Source organism: Xyrauchen texanus, chromosome 10 (genome assembly GCF_025860055.1).
Source record: "Xyrauchen texanus isolate HMW12.3.18 chromosome 10, RBS_HiC_50CHRs, whole genome shotgun sequence".
Classification (NCBI taxonomy): Eukaryota; Metazoa; Chordata; class Actinopteri; order Cypriniformes; family Catostomidae; genus Xyrauchen; species Xyrauchen texanus.
In genome coordinates, this window is record NC_068285.1 from 28682252 (window position 1) to 28703456 (window position 21205).

General features: G+C 36.1%; 2 protein-coding genes across 2 annotated transcripts in view; one reads left to right on the forward strand and one right to left on the reverse strand.

Moving 5' to 3' along the window:
- Positions 1–677: 677 nt before the first annotated feature.
- On the forward strand, positions 678–10872 carry LOC127650712 (interleukin enhancer-binding factor 2 homolog). Its single transcript, XM_052136308.1, has 14 exons — positions 678–784; positions 1321–1380; positions 1481–1523; positions 4084–4188; positions 4368–4445; positions 4546–4648; positions 4792–4857; positions 5181–5297; positions 7575–7653; positions 7747–7834; positions 9881–9942; positions 10034–10148; positions 10229–10319; positions 10402–10872. The coding sequence occupies exons 1-14, from the start codon at positions 780–782 to the stop codon at positions 10551–10553; spliced, it is 1164 nt and encodes a 387-aa protein (XP_051992268.1). The 5' UTR covers positions 678–779; the 3' UTR covers positions 10554–10872.
- A 4857-nt stretch (positions 10873–15729) lies between these two features.
- The window catches only part of LOC127650711 (disks large-associated protein 3-like), a 294628-nt gene continuing 289152 nt past the window's right edge, over positions 15730–21205 (reverse strand). The window contains 3 exon segments of the mRNA XM_052136307.1: positions 15730–16029; positions 16546–16692; positions 18665–18756. Coding sequence (XP_051992267.1) covers positions 15730–16029; positions 16546–16692; positions 18665–18756 — 539 coding nt within the window.

Genomic DNA, 21205 nt, shown 5'->3' on the forward strand with positions numbered 1-21205 from the left:
AACATTGCATCCTGTAACAATCTGCAGATGGATAACTTTGCTTTAAAAAGGGGTATTAATACACTTTGGTGTTGTATTTTTACTGTTGATTATTAAAGATTATGATCGTTATGGACACTCTACATGGGGATAACGACTAATGTGTGCTTAATATGTACATAGTCATAAATTACAACCTGTGGGCACTTTAGCCGCATCCTTAAGTGAGTGTTGTTTCGCGGTTAAACGCTGCACATGCCGCGATGCCCTCTGTCGGTAGGGAATAGTAAGATGGCCGCCAGAGCACTTCCGGTAGCTTCACCTACTGCTGGCAGTTTAGAATTCTATGAGCTATCCAGTTATATAGATCAGTGGTCTATACATTGTGATTAGTTGAATGCCACTATGGTGAATAAAAGTACCAACTTCTTTCCATTAGAGCAAAATCTGTACATTATTCCAAACTTTTGGCTGCCAGTGTATATATTATTATTATTATTAAATTAGAAAAAAAAAGTAGACTTTAAGACCCCATTGTGAATCAAAACAATGTGTTTGTGCTTAATGGGAAAAAAAATCACATCATAATTCGCAAGCTTGAACAAAAGCATTTTTTTACCTGGTCAGTTGTTAGTTCGACCGGGACTTTTATTGTAAATAGTTTTATTAAAGACTTTTATCACGAAAGTATCTTCCGTTAAAAGAATCTCAGGCCAGGCGGAGCGCTGCAGTCGGAGACAGATCACTTTTCAGTTCTCACCAACTTGTGTCCCTGTTAAGTTGCCAAAACGTCTTACGCAATGAGGTATAAACGGTTTTGCTCTTCTGTAATTAATATTAGATTTTTTTAATCAATTAAAAAATTGCAGCTCGTTGAAACAATTTTACGTTTTGAGTGTATTGTGTGTGCTAAGTTAGCAAGCTAACCGTATTCTTTTCTTGCTAGCATGCTGCTCTGTTAGCCACCGTGTCGATGATAAATATTAAAAAATGCAGTTTTAAAACATTTGCGTAAATACAGATTGACATCGTCAGATTTATATTTAATTCCATTTTCAACCATGATGATTTTGTTTTTGGAAAACGATTAAAGTTGAATAGCACGCTTTTATTGAATGAGTGAATGAATGGAGCGAGCAATGAATTAGTAGCATTGTCCATGTGAAATTTCAGCTAGCTTTCCGTTTGATCGTGATTTCACGACAATGCTTTATAGTTTTGACATTCTGAAGAATTAAAAAAATTACTTCAACTGTTTTGGTGGAGACTGTTTCTTAAATTTTGTTTGCAAACAATGCTTACTGTAAAACAATGATTTAAAATCCCATTTTTTTCCTTCAGAGGAGATCGCGGCAGGGGTCGGGGTGGCCGATTTGGCTCCCGTGGAGGTCTGATCCAAGGGTGAGTTGTGTACTGTATTTTATCTACATTAGATAAGTGTGCATATCTAATGGCTTCTCACTCCTGTTTTGAATTAACGTTGTTGACCATGTACTTTCAGGTACCGGCCCTTTGTCCCTCACATTCCATTTGACTTCTATGTTGTAAGTGCATTTCTTCCTTTGATTCCTTTTGTTAATTGTGAAATGACACACTCTTTTAGCATCCAGCAGCGTTTCCCATATTTACGCACGTTGGTGGAGTAATAGCTTAAAATGTCCTTCAATTATAGATGTGTTATTTATGTTCGGCTTGTCATGTGTGTTTGTTTACTGGAAGCTTTTGACACTTAAAGCGCTCAGAAATCACTTTCACTAAGGCTACGTTCACACTGCAAGCCTTAGTGCTCAATTTCGATTTATTGCTCAGATTTTTATTTATTTATTTTTTTTTTGTATGTTCACATAATTTTTTTAATGTGGCCAATATCAGATTCCAGTGTGAACTGGTTATGGTCCTGAACTGACTCGCATGCGCAGAAGAACAATAACAAAGACGTCAAACGCAGCACGCTGGCATTTGGAAGTTAACACTGAGGCCACTAAAGTCAGCGTTTACACGTTCATTTATTAGGTGATGTGCGGTGGAAGCCAGCTAATTTTTGAGCAGATGAGGAGAAAGAGAGCCAAAATGTTATGAGTTCTAAAACCTCACTGTGTCTCCACGGACTACCTTTGCACACGTCTTCCATATTCACTGAATTAACAAAGAACTGCCGCTGTTTGAATGGCACATGTTTGGAATAACTCCCGCCAGCGCACTGAGTGCAGATTTGTGACGAATGTCCATGTAAAGTGACGTAAAATTCACATTAATTCCAATGTGATTGTTCAGACTGAGGTCGCGTTGCAAAAAATCAGACCTGTATCGGATTTAGGACCACATATGGAAGTGGCCCAAATCAGAATCGAAAAGATTACATTCTATGTGGTTTGTGCTGTTCACACTGTTATGAAAAATGAAAACATATCTGAGTCACATATGAACAAAAAACATCAGATTTGGGCCACTTATGCCTGCGGTCTGAACGTAGCCTAATTTTTATTAAACATAAACAGCAATAGAAAATATAAACCAATCTAACAGAACATACGTGTCACCACAGGGCTCCAGACTAACTTATGAGCGTAGTTCTACAGATGGTGGCACCAGCACCTGATTTGGTAGCAACAGTGGAAAAATAAACATGTTTTCTCAATTTTATAAAAATAACATAATAATTAATGATAGAAACTAATGAAAATAGTGACATTATATATTTTACATAATTTGGTCGCTGAAATGCACATTAGACAGTATAGCATTGATATTGAGTTGATGCAACAGTAACATCTGTAAAATAGTTTTTTTTTTTTTTTTATATATATATATATATATATGTATATATAAGGCCTTCACAATTTATATAGGGCTAAATTGAAATATTCTGCGTGCGATCCTACTGATTAAGTACAGTCATCTCTTTGAAGTTCTGAAGGCAAACAAAGGCAGTTATGTTTTCCTACAATTAAAGAGCAGATTCTAGAACAGATTTCACACTGAAGAAAAACTGATTGCTTGGTCCATAATGGTTTTGAAAAGTTGTCATAGTTCCTCCATTAGTTTCCATAGTTTAAAGTGATAATTGTAACTAGATCACTGGTAGTCACTGGGAAAACCAAGCATGGCTCATTACTATGACAGTAAGTAACCAACAAAACTATTGTGTTTTTGTTATGAAATGACAAACTATACATTTAGAAACTGTAAAAACAAAATAGAAACTTTTTGAAACTGATTAACAAATTAATTATTTAATAAGGCTATATAAATAATATACAAATATTTTGTATGAATATATCACATTACACCTTATAATTTATGTTCTGGTCAGTGTTTTGTAATGGTGTGCCATTAAACATGGGTTTAAACTTGTTAAATCGCCAAGGCAAGAGACACTAAGGGTTTTCATAGAGTTTTTCCACAGCCAAATTCAAATGAGTCTCGCGCCACTTTTCTCAAAGCGCTGATTTTAATGATTTGCACTGCGTTGGTGAGTGCTTTGCGCTGGTGCTGCTCTGTTCTTTGAACTGTCTGATAGTTGATCTGGGTAGTGGCTAGTGCTGTTACATTCTGTTTTTCTCATATGAAACAAAATACAGATGCGTCGTGTATAAACAACAAGACTTTGTAGTTCCACCGGTGTGACCTTTTAAAAAAAAAAAAAAAAAACATTTGTCTCACCGGTGGGAAAAATGATTGCAAGATGCGACCATATAGTCTGGTCTGGAGCCCTATATTTCTACTATGTTTGCCAAAGAAGTTATCTGAGTAAAAGTCTTTCCGCTAGAAGAGGTATGTCGGCTCTCCTGATTCTCTGTTGTGTATGTGTACGCACTCGCAAACAAAATTTGATGCTATAGGATTAGTGTGTCACTGTGAATACGTGCATGTATATGTTGGGTCCCTTTTACTACATACAGGTGTCCCATTTGACTGCACGCAGTATAAGTGTGCAACTGACTGGTGCTGGCAAGTGTTACATTGTGTAATGAATATATATTTGAACCATGTGAAATGTCAATAGATAATGGCGTCACTCATAATTCAGTAGCGGCACAGTGCCTTTTCTGAATGCATATAGGGGAAACACTGAGCATGTGAATTGGTATTTCTGTGTTATAGTGTGAGATGGCCTTCCCTAGAGTTAAACCAGCCCCTGATGAGACCGCTTTCAGTGAGTGCCTGCTGAAGAGAAATCAGGACCTCTCTCCTACCCCTGTTGAACAGGTAATGTTGTCCTCCATTGAACTGGTAATCCATTGGCCAATTGTAGATCAGCATATGATTATATTGCTCTATGTGCATTTGGTGATAATCCACAATTTTTAAGTTAAATGTGATAGTATATTTAAAAGAAATGTATTTGACTAAATTTATACTCATGGTTTTTAATTCCTCTTTTGCAGTCTTCCATTCTGTCCTTGGTCACTAAGATTAACAATGTCATTGACAACCTAATTGTGGCTCCTGGAAACTTCGAAGTGGTGAGCAGTATGTTTTAAATGTTTCCAAACTAATAGTCCAAAATGACATTCTTACAGTAATAAATACAGATTTTTACCAATGTCTTTCTCCCTTTTACAGCAAATTGAGGAAGTTAGGCAGGTGGGCTCCTATAAAAAGGGCACTATGATGACAGGACACAATGTAGCCGACCTTGTGGTTATCCTGAAGATCTTGCCCACCTGTAAGTTAAATTATATATATTAAATTTGTTTTGGAAAGTAGTAACATTTTTGCTGCAGTCTGGGCTTTATTTATGTCTGAGTGTGCTTGGCTGATTGAAAATGTTATTTATATACACATATACACACCTTTCCTTTATTCCAGTGGAAGCTGTTGCTGCTTTGGGAAACAAAGTAGTGGAGACCCTGCGTACACAGGACCCTTCTGAGGGTGAGTATGGTTTTTAATGGCAATCAAAGAGGGCTCCATTTATCTCAATTTAATAAATCAATACAAGTTCTCAAGATTGAGAATTAATTACACCTCATTCTAAAATTAACATCAACTTGTATTGTATACCATAATATATATAACTGCCTAATGCTATAACAGAATATTAAGAAGTATATCAGATGTTAAAAATAAAATAAAGTAATTGTTTGCCCTCACATTTTTAATATGCAGGGGACTTTGTCATTTTGGTGGCATTTTTGCACACAGCCCTCTTAATTCCTGACCCTGGTTCACAGTGAAATGTATTCCCTTCTTTTCAGTGCTTTCCATGTTGACCAATGAGACTGGTTTTGAGATCAGCTCCGCCGACGCCACGGTGAAAATCCTCATCACCACGGTTCCACCCAACCTGCGCAAACTGGATCCAGAGCTTCACTGTATGTCCTGTCCTTAAAGAAATATCCCTGGTTAAATACAAGTTAAGCTCAATGACAGTATTTATTGCATAATGTTGATTACCACAAAAAAATATTTTGACTTGCCCCTTTTCTTTAAAAAAAAAATCACAAATATGGTTTACAGTGAGGCACTTAAAATGGCCTTGAATGGGGCCAATTTTTTTACATGTCGTAAACAATGAGTAGCATGACTTTATCATGATAAAATCTTTCTAACCTTTTCTGTTATAGCTAAATTTACAACTTCGTTACCATGACAATGTTATGTCAAAAAACACTAAAACGACTGTAAAAATTACTATTTAAACAATTTCAAGTTTTAATAACAATTAATGTGTGCTTTTTTTAATTATAAGCTTCACATTTCTGCCTTTTAAACCCTCCAAAAACAGGCTTCCATTGAAAGTGCCTCACATCCAAGGATTCTTTTTGTGGAAAACGTTTTTGTGCATCAAAATAAAGCTGATGGAGTCAACATAATATTTTTCCATTTAACTCTAGCGCATAAATTCTGTCAATACTTCAAATGTCATGAAAAACTGGCTTTGAAACACTTTTTGTCGAGATAATTTGCATTAACGCAAAAATGTAGTATCACATGACAGAATTTACCCCGGTATACATCCTTGAAAGCCAATTTATTGTGCGTGATTATGGATTGATCTCAGCAGCATAGCACAGATCCGAACATGACACTTCCAGGAGTGCCAAAACAAATATCTCGTATCATGCCATCTACAAGTGCACAGAGAACAAATGAATGGCCACTGTTTGCAATTAATTTAATTAATTAATTTTTAATTATCTATTAATTATTATTTTTATTTTATTATTATTTATTTAATATTATTTTTAATTATAGGCATCCATCCATTTATTTATAAAGTTTATTTTCCACACCATTCAAAATAATAGACGGCAGTCACGGAATTAGCCCACAGTACAAAAAAACATATTTCCTTTTTTTTTTTGGAACAATAACAATTATTTGGCTTACTTTTGAAAAAAAAAATGCCAGCAAAATTCCCTGTATTCAGTTAAATAAATTACCAAACAAAAAAAGCATTAAATTAAAAATATATATTTTTAGACCTATAATTGCCTTTTCTTTACACAAACTTAAATTAGCCTTACCCTGTTCTATAGATGGTCAGCTGAATTACATTCTCAGGATGTTCTCCACTTTTTTCAAGACTTGAAACTATCAGAACTATTTGTCCAATGCTGAGTCACTGCTGAATCACTTTCAGAAAATGAGCTTTTGAACATTTTAAAACATTTCAATATTTTAAATCTAACCCTCGGATCGCATTTGCTGAGCTTCTTCAGAAAATGTCAATTTTATTATGACACAAATTAATTTTAGATGACAATCAAGTTCAGTTGGTCATTAAAAGTTGCTGGAGAAATATGTGGGACATAATGCAGTTGTGATGGCAATGCTTTAGATTAGATGATTGTTCAAAGTAGACTATTGAATATCAGGAATGAATCCTACGTAAATCCTGATATTACACTGAATAAATTTTTCTTTAATAGCTGTGCACACAGCATATACACATCGATGGATGGTCCTTTTACTAAGACCGAAATTTTCCGCCACTATTTTGTGCAGGCAGCCAGCTTGAACAGGGTCATGATGATTCGCTTTTAGGTCAGAACTGGTGGCAACCTACGATAGGTGCAACTTCAGGGCCAATATTACAGTCAGAAGGGCAACAGTTCCCTTTTGATTGCAATTCCTCATATTCTGATTGCTGTTATTTGTGAAATTAAAATTTTACAGTAAGCCGTCTAAGTTCAATGAATTGTCTCAATACTCTCCCCATTCTACCAAAACGTCGGAGGAACAAAATTAGAGACATCTGGGAGGTGAATTGGTGATAAACGCACATTTCTGTATGGAAACGGCTTCAGGGGAGATTTATTATGTGATAAAACAAAACTCGAGAGACAAAGTGTTTTTTTTTTTAGGCATGACGTCATCACACACCCCATTTTTATAGATAAAACGCCATTTAAATGGAAACAGTCAGAAGGCAAATTTCGCGAAATTAGTTTTACTCATTTTCACTTTGTCAATAACAAAATAGCGCAAAAAGTGGATGGAAAATAGGCTACTGTAACCTCAATTATTATTAAGAAAAGGAGTCGAAATAAAAATGCTGTAGATATGAGCTTAACTTTTTTTTTCCAGAAAATTAAATATTAAACCCCTGTGCTGTTTGTGTTACTTTATTCATCTTCCTTTTACAGTGGACATCAAGGTTCTGCAAAGTGCTCTAGCAGCCATTCGCCATGCTCGCTGGTTTGAGGAGAATGCTTCTCAGTCAACGTAAGATTCACCCATGCCTTTTTAATGGCTTTAATTGATGACAAAGGTGTTTTTTTTTTATCAGTAACTTATTGTGGCTTCTTTTTCAATCAGCGTGAAAGTTCTGATCCGCTTACTGAAAGACCTGCGAGTCCGATTCCTTGGATTTGAGCCTCTCACTCCCTGGATTCTGGATCTTTTGGTGAGCACCAGTATAACATTTCTCAAGTTATCAGGGTTCGTATGGTCATGGAAATCCTGGAATAGTCATGGAATTTTGAAACTGTGTTTTCCAGGCCTGGAAATGTCATGGAAAAACAAGTTAACACTGAATGTTTTGGAAAACTCATGGAATTTTCTAACAAAATATTTTCAGTAATATGAGTGTGCTAATAATTCTTTAAGTTTGGTGTGATCGCGGAGCAAAGCGAATAAGCACTTCTCAGAGCCTGTGCCGAGTACTACGCAAAATGTGTTGCTGTGGAAACTGAGTAGTTTGTGAATTAGAACTTCATTATTGTATGAATATATTAAGGATTGAATGACATGTTAATTCAGCTTATGGTGATGTTTGCTTGTGAGCCTGAGCAGTGTTAATTGTCCATTTCTTGATGAGCAATCATTACAAGTCTCCATGTCCTGTTTTTAACAAAAAACATAAGATGTGCACTGATATTCATTGATCTCCCTTGATCTTTCTCCTGCATATGAATAATTTTTCTCTCTCTGTCAGTGGTCTGAAAAGAGTTTGCACAAATTTTTTTCGTATTTGTGAGCGCTGCAAATAATTTCAAACCATCTTGGGTGGTGCGGGAGTTTAATGTTAAATCCAGTGGATTTTCCTCTATTTGTTTGTATAGGAACAAAATGGTTTGTGAAAAATATTAAGTGATTTTCAGTATCATTACTGCAGTCTTCAATGTCCTTCAGAAATCATTATAATATGCTGATTTTCTCAAACGGGTATATTTACTCCCAAACAGATATTTGCAAGCACAAGCTTCCTTGGTGATAATGAGGCAGCGTAAACACTAGTTAAAATATAATCTAAACATTCATATAAATATGATATGTAATATGATATAAAATTATATCATACAGCATACAATTGAAATACATGCTTTAGCCGAAACAGCTTTTAAATGTAACTAAAACTTGTTTATTGGCTGGCAAGTCTGGAAACAGTCCCACTAGTAAAATATTTACTTTGTTTATTTTATATGTTTATATAAAATAGCATGTCAACTAATATGTAAGTAAAACAAAATGACTTACTCATTTGAAATTGTATCTTCAGCTGGATCAAGTCTCTCTTCAATATACAAACGTTCATCGGGGTCCCGCTCTTCTTCTAAGGAAAATGTTAACTCTTCCTCACGATCCAGGAGTTTCCTCACCTGTGTATCATGCTATCTTTCAAACGCGCAAAAAAGTTAATGAACTAGATGTTTTTAAGGTACAGTCGGGGGTGTTTACCATTTGCATTGATCATCTCAGCACATTAGCGTATGAATAGCGCCCGCTGCCGGTGGGTGTGATCACATTAGGGATAATTAGCTGAGCCAGGAGAAATTGTACATCGCTTTGTTTCATACATATTACATTGCAGGAGTATATTTGTTTTATGTTTCATGTTTGTGTGATAAGTATTCGCAGAGTATCAGTTAATTTTTTCAGAAAAATGCTTGCAAACACTGAGACTGCTGACAGCTCACCCTTTTTATTTTCTTGTTTATGTTGTTATTGTGAGTTTACACGAATAAAAGTAGAGCCTTTATAGTTTCTAATGATGTCTTACACTTATCTGTATGCCCCAAAATGACAGACAATTTTATGTTGTTTCCGCTGTAATGATGAAAAAAACCAGCAGGGTGTGTCCGTCGACCCCAGAGGGTTAAGGTCGCTGCATCAACTTAAACGTGGTTTGAAATATAGAAAAACATGTCTTGAGATCTGTGCATTCAGAATTGTGCTCCATCCAACTATGTTTGAATGCAAGAACAGGTTCTCATATTGTGATGTCGCAAGTAGTGTCACGCAAGCCTGTGGTTTGTTCTACAGTTGCACTTTGCTCATACAGCTTGAGTTTCGCTTACTGCCCCCTGCTGAAAACAGGTGTAATTCAAGCTTGAATTGCTCCGATGGTAGAAATATTCCTTATTCATGATTAATTGCGTTAGTTTGTTTAATGCGTTAATTTGTATACGAATTCTTCTACTTGACTGTTGTAATGTTTCTGTGTTATTAGGGACACTCTGCTGTCATGAACAACCCCTCAAGGCAGCCATTACCACTCAACGTTGCTTACAGGTAGGTCTGTGCTTTCTCTTTTTAACCAATTACTTGTAATTATGGATGTCAAATTCATTGTGGAGCTTGATTTATAATGTGTGTATTGCAGGCGCTGTCTTCAGATGCTCGCCGCAGGTCTTTTCCTGCCTGGCTCTGTCGGAATCACTGATCCATGTGAGAGCGGAAACTTCCGTGTGCACACTGTCATGACCTTGGAGCAGCAGGTAACAGAGCAAAGTTGCTGAGGAATTCTGCGTCGTTGTATCTTTGAAACGCAGTTAATCTGATTGATCTTTGTCTGCAGGACATGGTGTGCTTCACAGCCCAAACACTGGTAAGGGTGCTCTCTCATGGAGGATACCGCAAGGTCTTGGGACTTGAAGGAGATGCTAGTTGTAAGTATTTAAGTTTTGTTACAGATTAAACAATTCAATTGTCATTTATCAGTGAGACTAATGTTAGTGATGTCATCTGCAGACCTCACTACCGAGATGTCCACATGGGATGGAGTGATTGTCACCCCATCTGAAAAAGCCTATGAGAAGCCCCCTGAGCGCAAGGAAGAGGAAGATGAAGCTTTGGAGGAAGGTGGAGAGGGAGAAGATGAAAGCATGGAGACCCAGGAATAATTTGGCCTTTTTTTTTTTTTAAAAGCTGATTTCCACCCATTTTATCCTGAAATCCCCTGTACATCTAAATTGGCATCTCTCCCAGTACTGCACCTCCAAGTCTATTTCAGTAGGTGGCAAACAAGATAAATCAAGGACCAAAGGCAAAAACTGGCCAATTTCTCTCTTTTCACACGATCCATTTTGATGCGGTTATTTTTCTGAAGGGACATAGAAATTTCCTTGATATTGTTTCTTTTTTGTTTGTGTTTTCTGTGGTTTGTACGTTTTTATCACTGATTGAACAATTAAAGTTTTTATTTCCACCTTTGTCCTGTAAGTCTGACTTCTATTGCCTGAGTGTGTAATTGGACAAGTTTTTTGTTTTTAATGCCATTTCTTTGAGGAAAATAACAACACAAAATAACTGCTGTCCACTTAACCTTGCTAAAATTGCTTTATAATCATTTTTAGAAAATGTTTACAACCGTTGACAATATTACATTCTGTGTTTAGGTTTACCACATCACAGTGTGCCATCTCTCTGATTTAATGCTAGTAGACATTGAGATGTACATTTCAGTGGCAAGAGAACAAAGACTAAATTAAGACAAAACACATGATCCATATACACTTCAGATGTGCCATTATTCTGGCTTCCACGCTTTCAAGGAATCAGTGAGTTCAAGATTTATTTCAAGTCTAAAATAATATATGGAAAATAATGTGAATTAGCTGTAAGTATGTTCAAAGAATAGCTACAAAAACAAGTTGTATTACCTTGGCACTGTATCAAACAAAAGTATGATTTTGAAAAGGCAAAGCAGAAAATACACACATATATATATATATATATATTTTTTTTTTTAAAAACTTTGATGCGGTGTGCAGATTGCGTAATGAACAATTAATAAAAAAGGTATTGGTTTGCTACATTACAAACTGCCCACACATTTATAATTACTGTTTATTTATTTCAATTAAGAGAGGGGAGGTATGCTCAATTGCGGTGTTCATTTAATGTTTTTTGTCCCGGCATGTGATATCTCGCGTGCAACTGCTAGAGATTGGGAGAACTGTCATTTGTCCATTTTTTTAAACATCTTTTCCACCAGTGTAGTTTCTACATTAGCAGCAATTACAAACAAAATAATCAAATCTAAATCGGGTGGCTCTTTACACACTAACACCCTTGAGATTACAGAATAGGTTTTGTCAGTCATAAATGCAATAAACTTTTTCTCATTTTATCTGAAATTATTAATACCAGTAATAACAATCCATTGAATATTAATAATAGTAACAACTTCGATTGCAACAGATATATTTACTGTACATAATACAAGAGAACGTGAGAAGGAATTTGTAATTACACAGTAATTGTTTGTAAGTCTATGACCCATGTAATTTCCAGTGATCAATAATGCAGTAGTACATAGAATCAAATGTAAGTTCTACATCACAGTGCCCCAGTTACACACATTGCTACAAGCTCCTCTGTGCTACTAAGATATATTCATCACTTACTCTAACTAAATCAGTTTATGGCATATACAGAGGCTACACGTCATATTTGCCAACATTTTCAGACAAATATTTGTGTTTAATAAAGCCTTGGCAAAGAGGTTGAGCCATCCATACTGACCGATTTAGAGCCTTTGCAAAAATCCACATACCATCCTGGTCATGTGTTGACATGGGACACTATACATGATGTAGAGAGACACCATTTTGTGTTGTATTTGCTCATGCAAGTACAGTATTAGTGCCAACAACAAACAAGTACTTGAAATAGCAAACAACTTCAACCCTTCATAAGGCTTGTTGGGAGGAAAAGTGCGGTCAGTCTTGCTTGAAATCAATTTTTTGTTGGTATATCAAAAACAAATGGCCCTGATATCAATCCTATTTCTCTCACTGGAAATTCCAACGCTGTTTCGTTCATAGTCTGTCTTTCAGTGTTTTGAGAAGGCAGAAGTCCTTCACAGTGGAAGAAGAAATAGTCTTTTGTGCTTCTCTGTCTTACATTTCAACTGTTTTGAAGCTTAAAAAAGGTATCCATAAAATGGATTCAAAATATGCTTAAGACCTGACTCTATAATGAGGTTTCAGAAATAAATCCATGTATAAAATAAATAAGTAAATAAATAAATTATAATTTGCAACAATACAAAAAAGACAAAAACGTTCATAGGCAACAGTTGATTGGCTATACATACTGCATACAGCTGAAACAAATGTAAGACCATTAATTGTGATTGTTGAAAATTAAATGAGTGTAGAAAGAGAAATATGGGTGTAGTTATTCTAAATAAAGAGATAGATAAATACTCCTGTCTTTTTCCAGACAGGGGATAAAGATCTACAGTTTGATAGAAGAGTTTGTTCTTTTTCATGGATTAATAAAAGCATGCAGGTTATATAGAAACATCCAGTGTGGGGTGGTTATTATCTGGATGTGGTGAAACAAATCAAATTCTTCGAACAATACATATTTTGTGTGAGTTATATATTTTGTATTGAATATAATACTGAATAATTTGTTTAAAAATAAATAAATAAACAAAGCACATAGTGCTGTTAGGCAAGTGGCCATTGACTGTCTGTTCTTTAATTGCCAAAAGTCATTACCCAGACCATTTCAAAGTCGACGCAAGAAATAAGAGGAAAGCGCACAATTTTATAGCTGTGAAATTTGCCCAAAGTTAAAGAACTTTTTTAACTTTAAGTTGAACTTTAGTCCACAGACCTATTGTGTCCCGCTCTTGTAATTTCTCATTTATAACATATTTTAACACCACTTTTGACAACATGTTTATATTCTAATCTAAAAATGTACTTTATAAAATATACATCTCCCAATAAAATACTGTCCATCTTATTCCATGTTCAAAGATACCAAAAAAAGAAGCAGAAGAAGAAAAAAAAAGTTTTCCATTTAAGTAACTGAGATTTGCAGAGGATCTTGTTTCTGGTGCTGCAAAGTCATCACCTTATCTCATTTACTCTAAATGGGAAGTTAAATGGACACAAACACATACTCCATTCTTCCTATCATGTTCATAAAGGTTTCCTTTTTATAATGACACAAACTCAAAAAACATTTCAGCCAAATTTCCATTAAACTGAACCGAGCATTCTTTAAATAATCCATATTATTATAAATTAAATATATACATGAAGCCTGTCAGTTTAATTAACTAATTAATATTAATATTATACTTAATTAATTTAGTTAAATATTAATCAGTTCAGGTTTATGGAAATTTGTCATACATTTGAAATGCATAAATCTTCAAGATAGACTTTATCTATCTATCTATCTATCTATCTATCTATCTATCTATCTATCTATCTATATATATATATATCACCACCCAAAAAAACAAAAGTTTTAGAAATATTAAAAAATAAATAATTTTGGTGTCATGTGGACACAAAATAGTTCTACAAATATAATCTAAAATATATCAATCAATAATACTTGTTTGACCCTCATATAAACCTGGATAATGAGATTGTAGATGATCCCAAACAGCTAATATAGAGGGAAAACAAGACAAATAAGATAATTATGAAAGTAATAATAATAATAATAATAATAATAATAAATAAAAATACAAATTGGTTGTGGGCTAGACCACTGTCAAAAATATAATGGGAGAAAGTGATTTCATAGGAATAATTTCTACCTTTTTTTCTCTAGAGAGGAGAACAAGTCAGTGTAAAATAAATAAATCAATCAATAAATAAAAAGCTACATTGATTTCACATTAGAGTGTTTTTTCATCAGTTACAAAAAAAGGCATAGGGGAGAAATGAACAAGATGCTTCCCTTCCTCTCCGAATGATAGTTATTCAGTGTGCAGGTCATGTGTGAAATTGAGGATTGTCTGCTGCACCCGTGGGACCAACACGTTGCTGTTTTAGGAGAGTCTTATGATGAACACAGACCTGTTTCAGGAAGCTTGGCTGTTACCCTCAGAGGTTGAATGTTTTTGTCGTTGTTGTTTTTTTTTTTTATTATTGTTTTTTATGTTTATGTTGTTGTCTTCTCACAGGCCTGAATCCAACTGTAACAAGATATTGCACTAAACAGGTGATAGATCCCTGTTGAAATTCTATAACTTGAAAAAATGCATTTACTTATTATACTGCAGAGGTTGCTTTCATGAATTGTATTACTGTACTGCTATGACATTCCGCATCAGGCCCAAATTCAAGCTTGCAGACTGCAATGCTATTTCAGACCACAAGAGTTCACTCGTGTCACAGTGAAATGGGCCACGTCTCCGTACGTTCGCAGCACTGTGGATTCAATCTAGTTTTCCTGAGCAACCAGTGGGCGGCGCTATGATGATTCTAATTGTCTGTTTTGTATTTCTGGTCTTGAGACGCCAAGTAAAAACTGCCAAAAGGAGCGATCCAGTGGAGAACAACAACCATTTACGTGTTGCTTAGAGTAAAAATTAATTTCAGGCTCAACATGTGCAGTTGTTGGCTGTCATAACACAGAATAATTAATCAACTTAATTAACATCGCGTCATGTCATCTACACCCTCAGTTGAGGCAATGTCTATCAAAAAAAATTAAAAAAAATTCCTCTTGACTCTTAAGTATCGGCATGTTTTTGGATTATTATTTTTTTTTTTTACAAATGTAGTACCTTAGCTTTACATTACCCCCTAATGATATATGCCAATGCGAGTGAAAACACTGGGGACAGGAAATTGAATCGTCGAACACTTCCGCGTTCAGGAAAAAGGTGAACAGACTTGTTATTTCTGAATCTATCAAAAGACTGTCTTGTATTTAATATAATGAGATAGTTTAAGTAAGATCCTCTTAATAAATTATATTGCACCCGTATGTTTGTTTCTTGGTGTGGTTTAGTCAAAACAGTCCATAGATTTTTGTTGATTTTGTGGACTTGGAAAAGTCTCGATAATGTACAACTGTGTAATTGTGTCACTCGATCATTGTGCTGGTTGAGCCCTTTTTTCTGAGAAAAAAAATGTTTAAGCTCACATCCACAGATGAGAAAAATTCTAATTTACAGCAGCATACTACTTGCACACCACCTTTCCTCATATTCTCCATTTTAATTCATATTGGCACACTAAAGTGAGAAATTGCGGTCACTTTTTCACAAAGAAGAGTTTCAGTGGTGGTTAAGGGGATTTGGGGTTGATCGATTCAGAGTCTCGTCTGAGCCTCTGTGATGTAGATCTCCATGCTGTCTGCACTCTCTGTGGCAGAATTCTGTCGGAAAGAAGCGGAGCGTTTGGTCTGGAGTAGCCTACGCCGCATCTCCAGCTTCTGGCGTTCACCCATATCCAGCGATTTCTCCCGTTCGGGCACGCTACGCCCACGTGAAACCACCAGCATGCCTCCACCACCGCCCATCCCAGCCTCAGTCGTGCTGTCGGCCCGCAGGCTGCCCGTCACACCGCCAGCCGGCTTCTTTGGTAATGGAGGCGGAACCTTTTTGTCCTCCTGAATGGAATAGCAGGGGAGTGGTGTGACAGCATGGATGACCAATGCGGGGATGGACGGAAAACGTGGGGAAGGACACCGGACACGCACACATACAAGCAGAGGATGGAGACCAGGACAGATAAAGAAAAGTACCATGAAGTTGCAAAATAATGATGATATTGGATTAGTGTATTTAGGGTGAGACATGACATTGTGAAAGCAGCAGACAGTAAAAAAAGAAAAGAAAACAGATAAATTAGTAACTACAGAATGACAGAGGTTAAGTCAATGTTAGGCTTTAATATTTAAAAGCAAATGAACAGCTCTTTAGGCAGTAAATCTTCTGTTAATTTTTATTCCAGAACATGCAGGTCATTATTCATCTACAGTTTAGTTCCTTTTGTTGCTTTTGTGTTTGGTTGATGGCAGAGAGCAGCTGGGGCCCAATACATGAGCAGTTCTCCTGCCCACTGCTGCTTTGGCACTGGAATGGAGCTGTGGAGGGACTGGAGCAGAGCGGATCTCCCCTCTCACCTTCTTCTCAGGGGGCAACCTCCAGCCCGAGTCCTTCAGCCGCTGGAGGTCCTGAAACTTCACTCGAATGTCTTCGATGGCGAGCTGAAGGAGGTCCCAGTAACCTGCCATATCCTGACTGGTGGGCTGAGGGTATGATGAGGGATCCTATAAGAAGAGAGGGGATATATTATTGTGAAATCATGCAGACAATAGGGTCGCACAGTATACTGGTGCTACGGTAGTACGGTAGATACTAAAGCTTCAAAATACTGTCGGTGCCACTGTATTTTTTAAACAGTAGTATGGTAAGTTATGTTGTATGTGCAGTAGTAAACATTACTTTCCCCAGAACCTTTATTTGAATCAGACCTTTAAAATAGTCTTTTCAAGTGGCGTCCGCTTTCACACAGGGCCCTTTAAGAGCGCAAAAATCACCTTTGGACACATCCCACGGCTTCTGCAGGTATACACACGTGTTAGCACCACTTCATTTAACCTTAAACTTCTTAACATCTAGATTTACAGTTTCTCTGAAAAATCGAACATTGCACTCCTTTAATTTTTTTCCAATTACAAATGCATGGTGTCGGTAACTTTGCACTTATGATTGGCACCATTGGTCTCTACCATCAACTTAAGCTTGCAATTCTTTTGGGAAACACAGCCCAGATCGGTTTGATCACGCCCCTGATCCTTGCGATCAAGTGATCAAGTATGTAATCTGCATTCCGGCTGCTGTTTACAAGGAGAGAGGGGCTAAAGCAGTTGTAATAAAGAAACAGCAGCTCAAAATAGTCTTTTCAATGTTACAACATCTTTATGTTACCAGCATTCAAATAATTACAGAAATAATGGAATAAAAGTTTAAAGCCGTTGCCGTTTGAACTGGCTGTTTTGATGCGGCAAAGTTTTAAATTTTTTTAACATCAAATTAAGAATTTATTAGGTAACAAGTTAGTCCATTTGAGTCTTCTCCCCGTTCATCCAATAGTTATTTTAACCACTTTTAGAGCTACAAGTGGAATGACTAGTTTTTAAGTACTACTATGACAAACTGTATTAAGAATTAACACTCTGTCGTGTGGTATCGTGATACTACTTGGTAGTGTGATACTTTAGCTGGTATAGTATTGTAAGACATGATTATGGTATCATGACAACCCTATCAGACAATATTGGATAAAGACATTATGCAGAAAGAACCCCCTAAAGCCGGCATCACACTAGCAGACTCAAACAACTCTAGATTGAGGGTGTCACACTTGCCAACTGTTTTGCTGAGAGGTAAGCAATATTTAGCTTCAAATGTTTTTACTGTGCAAAGATACTTCACAGACTTATTTTTGAAACCCCAGTTGAACATTGCATAACACATTAGTTTGATTATTATAATATAATGCTGAATTATAATTATTATTCTGATTATTAGATTGCATTATACAAAAGGAATATATTTCTGTCCTGTTTACTTCATCTTCAACTACGGCCATTTATTTTGACGCTGAAAGTGCTGCAGTATTTACTTAAACTTCACAAAGAGCTTTTATTTTGAAACAGAAAAGGCAATAGACACACTCCGGGTTTTGGAACGCGGATGGTCAGATGGGAGAAGATGCCAAATTTACTGTCACTCTCTCATCAGCTGTAATCAATACCCCTCGCAACTGTAGTAGTTTGTTTTTTTAAACTGATTCCAGGGTAATATAACATAAAGCATAATGTTATAAACTTGCACTCAGTATTAAAAAAAAATATCTTATAAAAAAGTTTGCTAGAGTTACGCTGCTAAATAAGGCAGAAGAGCATCATCGGAGTCTGTAAAAAAGTTCTCTGTGTAAAAGCTGTAATCTCGTTTTCTGTTATTCTGTGCCACATTTGTAGATTTTTATTATAACTTGTAACTGTTACTAATGTTTGGAATTGTGCAAATGTTTGAACCTGCATTACTTTGATTTCACAGTGCACGTGAACTGATCTAAGAGTGCCACCATGCGCGTGCACACAAATAAGCACGTCACTGGTTTGTTCTGAATCACACACAAAAACGTAAACAACTTAAACAAAACATAAATCCAAATGCTAAAAGCACTTATGTTTAGAGGAGTGCTAAATGTATAGGTTATTTCAAAGCACTTACAACACTATGTTGGCACATCATGTAGAACTGCTGTACTCTCTGTGACATGAGCATCTGAGCACTGCCAACAGCTCCTCTGATGAGCTCCAGCACTGAAACACACAAACAGAAATAGAAACAAACTCAGCATAAATGATCAGCATTTAGACTTCAGAAAAAAACGGTATTTTGAGTAAATCCTCAACACAACGGATCAACACAGGTGGTGTTTCTCATCACAGTTTACACTTGAGAAATCAGAACACTAACATGACAGGGTTACATAATGGACCGGACTACTATGTTTCAAAACTTAGTGAGCCATTTACAGACACAGCATGTTAAGGTATGATAAGCGCTCCCAATGCATAGAATGTTCCAAAAGACACCTTCTTTTGGCAAAATTCAAATGGAGCAAGTACCCTTCACAGAAATTACAGAATGCAGTGAAATAAACAAATCCAAGATGGTGGATGATGCAAGAGAAATGTTGATAATTACACACAACTAGTTAAATATTACAATGACACTTAGTGCCACAATTAAATAAACAACATCTAAAATATAAAGAATTAAGACTTTTTCGAGAATTATGTCATTACGAGATTAAAGTACTGGTGTAAATATTATCAGAATAAAGTCATGGCATTAAGAGATACAATTTGTAATATTATGAGAATACAGTAGTAGCATTATGAGATTAAAGTCGCAATTTTAGGAGAGTAGTAATGAAGTAGTAATATTACAAGCATTAAGTAGCATTATGAGATTAAAGTCAGAGCATTATGAGTTTAAATAATATTATGAAAATAAATTAGTAAGGAAAGTAACATCAAAGTACTTTGATAGAGAACAGTAAAGTGGAGCAGATGTAACCATTGATACCCTTGGAGTCAACCAATGGTTGCCTTTTCAGATTTCACAAAAGAGGCAATTTCCTGAAGGTCTGTCTGATGCCATGGTTAAGATCATTTGTTGTTTAATATTCTGTTGCATTCTTTCTATGATTTCACAAAATTCTCCACATATTTTTCTTGCATTGATGAAGCTGCTGTCTCTGCAATCAATTTCTGTTGTAATAGTTAAAACCCGTTTGCACGTGCGATCAAACCGGTGCGATCTGCATTCGTGCTGCCATTTACCAGAAAAAGGGGGACTGAAGCATAATGAACCAGCTGCTCAAATTGTCTTTTCAACATCACAATATCTTTATTAGTATATTGTGGCAGGGCCCTCCGCCCTGCCACATATATGTTACAAACTTTCAAACAATCACTTAATAAAAGTATAAAGCCGTTACCATCGCAGTGCACTTTTTAGATGCAGCACTGCGGCCATATTTTCTGACGTCAAACAAAGAATGTACAAACTAGTCTGTCCACTCAAGCCATCTCCCATTCCGTCCATTACAACCACTTCCGGGGCTGGGAGAGTGGAAGGGCAAATTTGTATCCCCTTCCCTCGCAAACTTCACTCAGTCTTATAGACTCGGATGTACGTCACTCCTTACGTGTCCACTACTGGCTGAAGACGTGCAATGGGTTTAATTGGAACACCCATAACATTTGATCACTTGGAGCATGTTGAAGGCTGATGTCAATTTGTGGAATTATTTAGTGATTTTTGCACCTTAGAAAACTATGTTTTCGGAGATTGATTTCAGAGGCTTATGTATAAATCTCATATGTTTAATTTTTTTTTTCATTACAATGAATTGTTAGAAAGGATTAATCAAGATTTACACAAACGAAAATGTTAACATAACAATGAACACATAGGCTATAACTGTGTGATACACAGTTTAAGGTAGCTACAAGGTTTATGCTGTTAAATCTTAAAATACATTTTCTAAACTGCTTAATTTACCTTACTTCACACAATCAAGTTGCGTTGTGTGGGGGTGGGGTTTATGAAGTGCAATCTGCAGTCACGTCACAATCAAGTTGCGTTGTGGGATATGAAGCTGCCTGAAGCGTTCATCAGAATAGACTCTGTCAATTTGAAGGGTTGCAGGTCTGTCAACAGAAACTTACCTTTCTCACTAAACGAAGTGGAACAGACTTCCAAAATGGCGTTGGGGATTCCCCGAGGGGAGGTGCTTAGGGGAGTTAACGAGTGGATGTTAAAAGTGAAGTGGAACGCAGCCAAGGTTTTTAGAACCTTCTGTGCTCCTTTTGTAATCTTCTATGACAATACAAACTTAGAATCCCATCTTGCATTGCAACGGAAATATGGCGGCAGGCATAGCCTGCAAGTGCATTCACAATCGCATCTTATCTATCATAATCAATGATTATAAACATCTAAAAAAACACATATTTTTGATAATATACAATCTGACCTTCAGTGCATCTGCTGTGAAGTGTAAGGTAAGATTTATTTTAATTACAGTGCACATTAAAGAACTCACGCAGGGACATCCATCAGTACAGGAGAAAATTGCATGCCTTTTCTCGTAATATTGAGATTTCTACTTTATGCATGCAATATTACACTTGAATTAAATAATTTTATGACTTTATTATTACATTATACTTCTTAAAATATTATGTAATATTATGA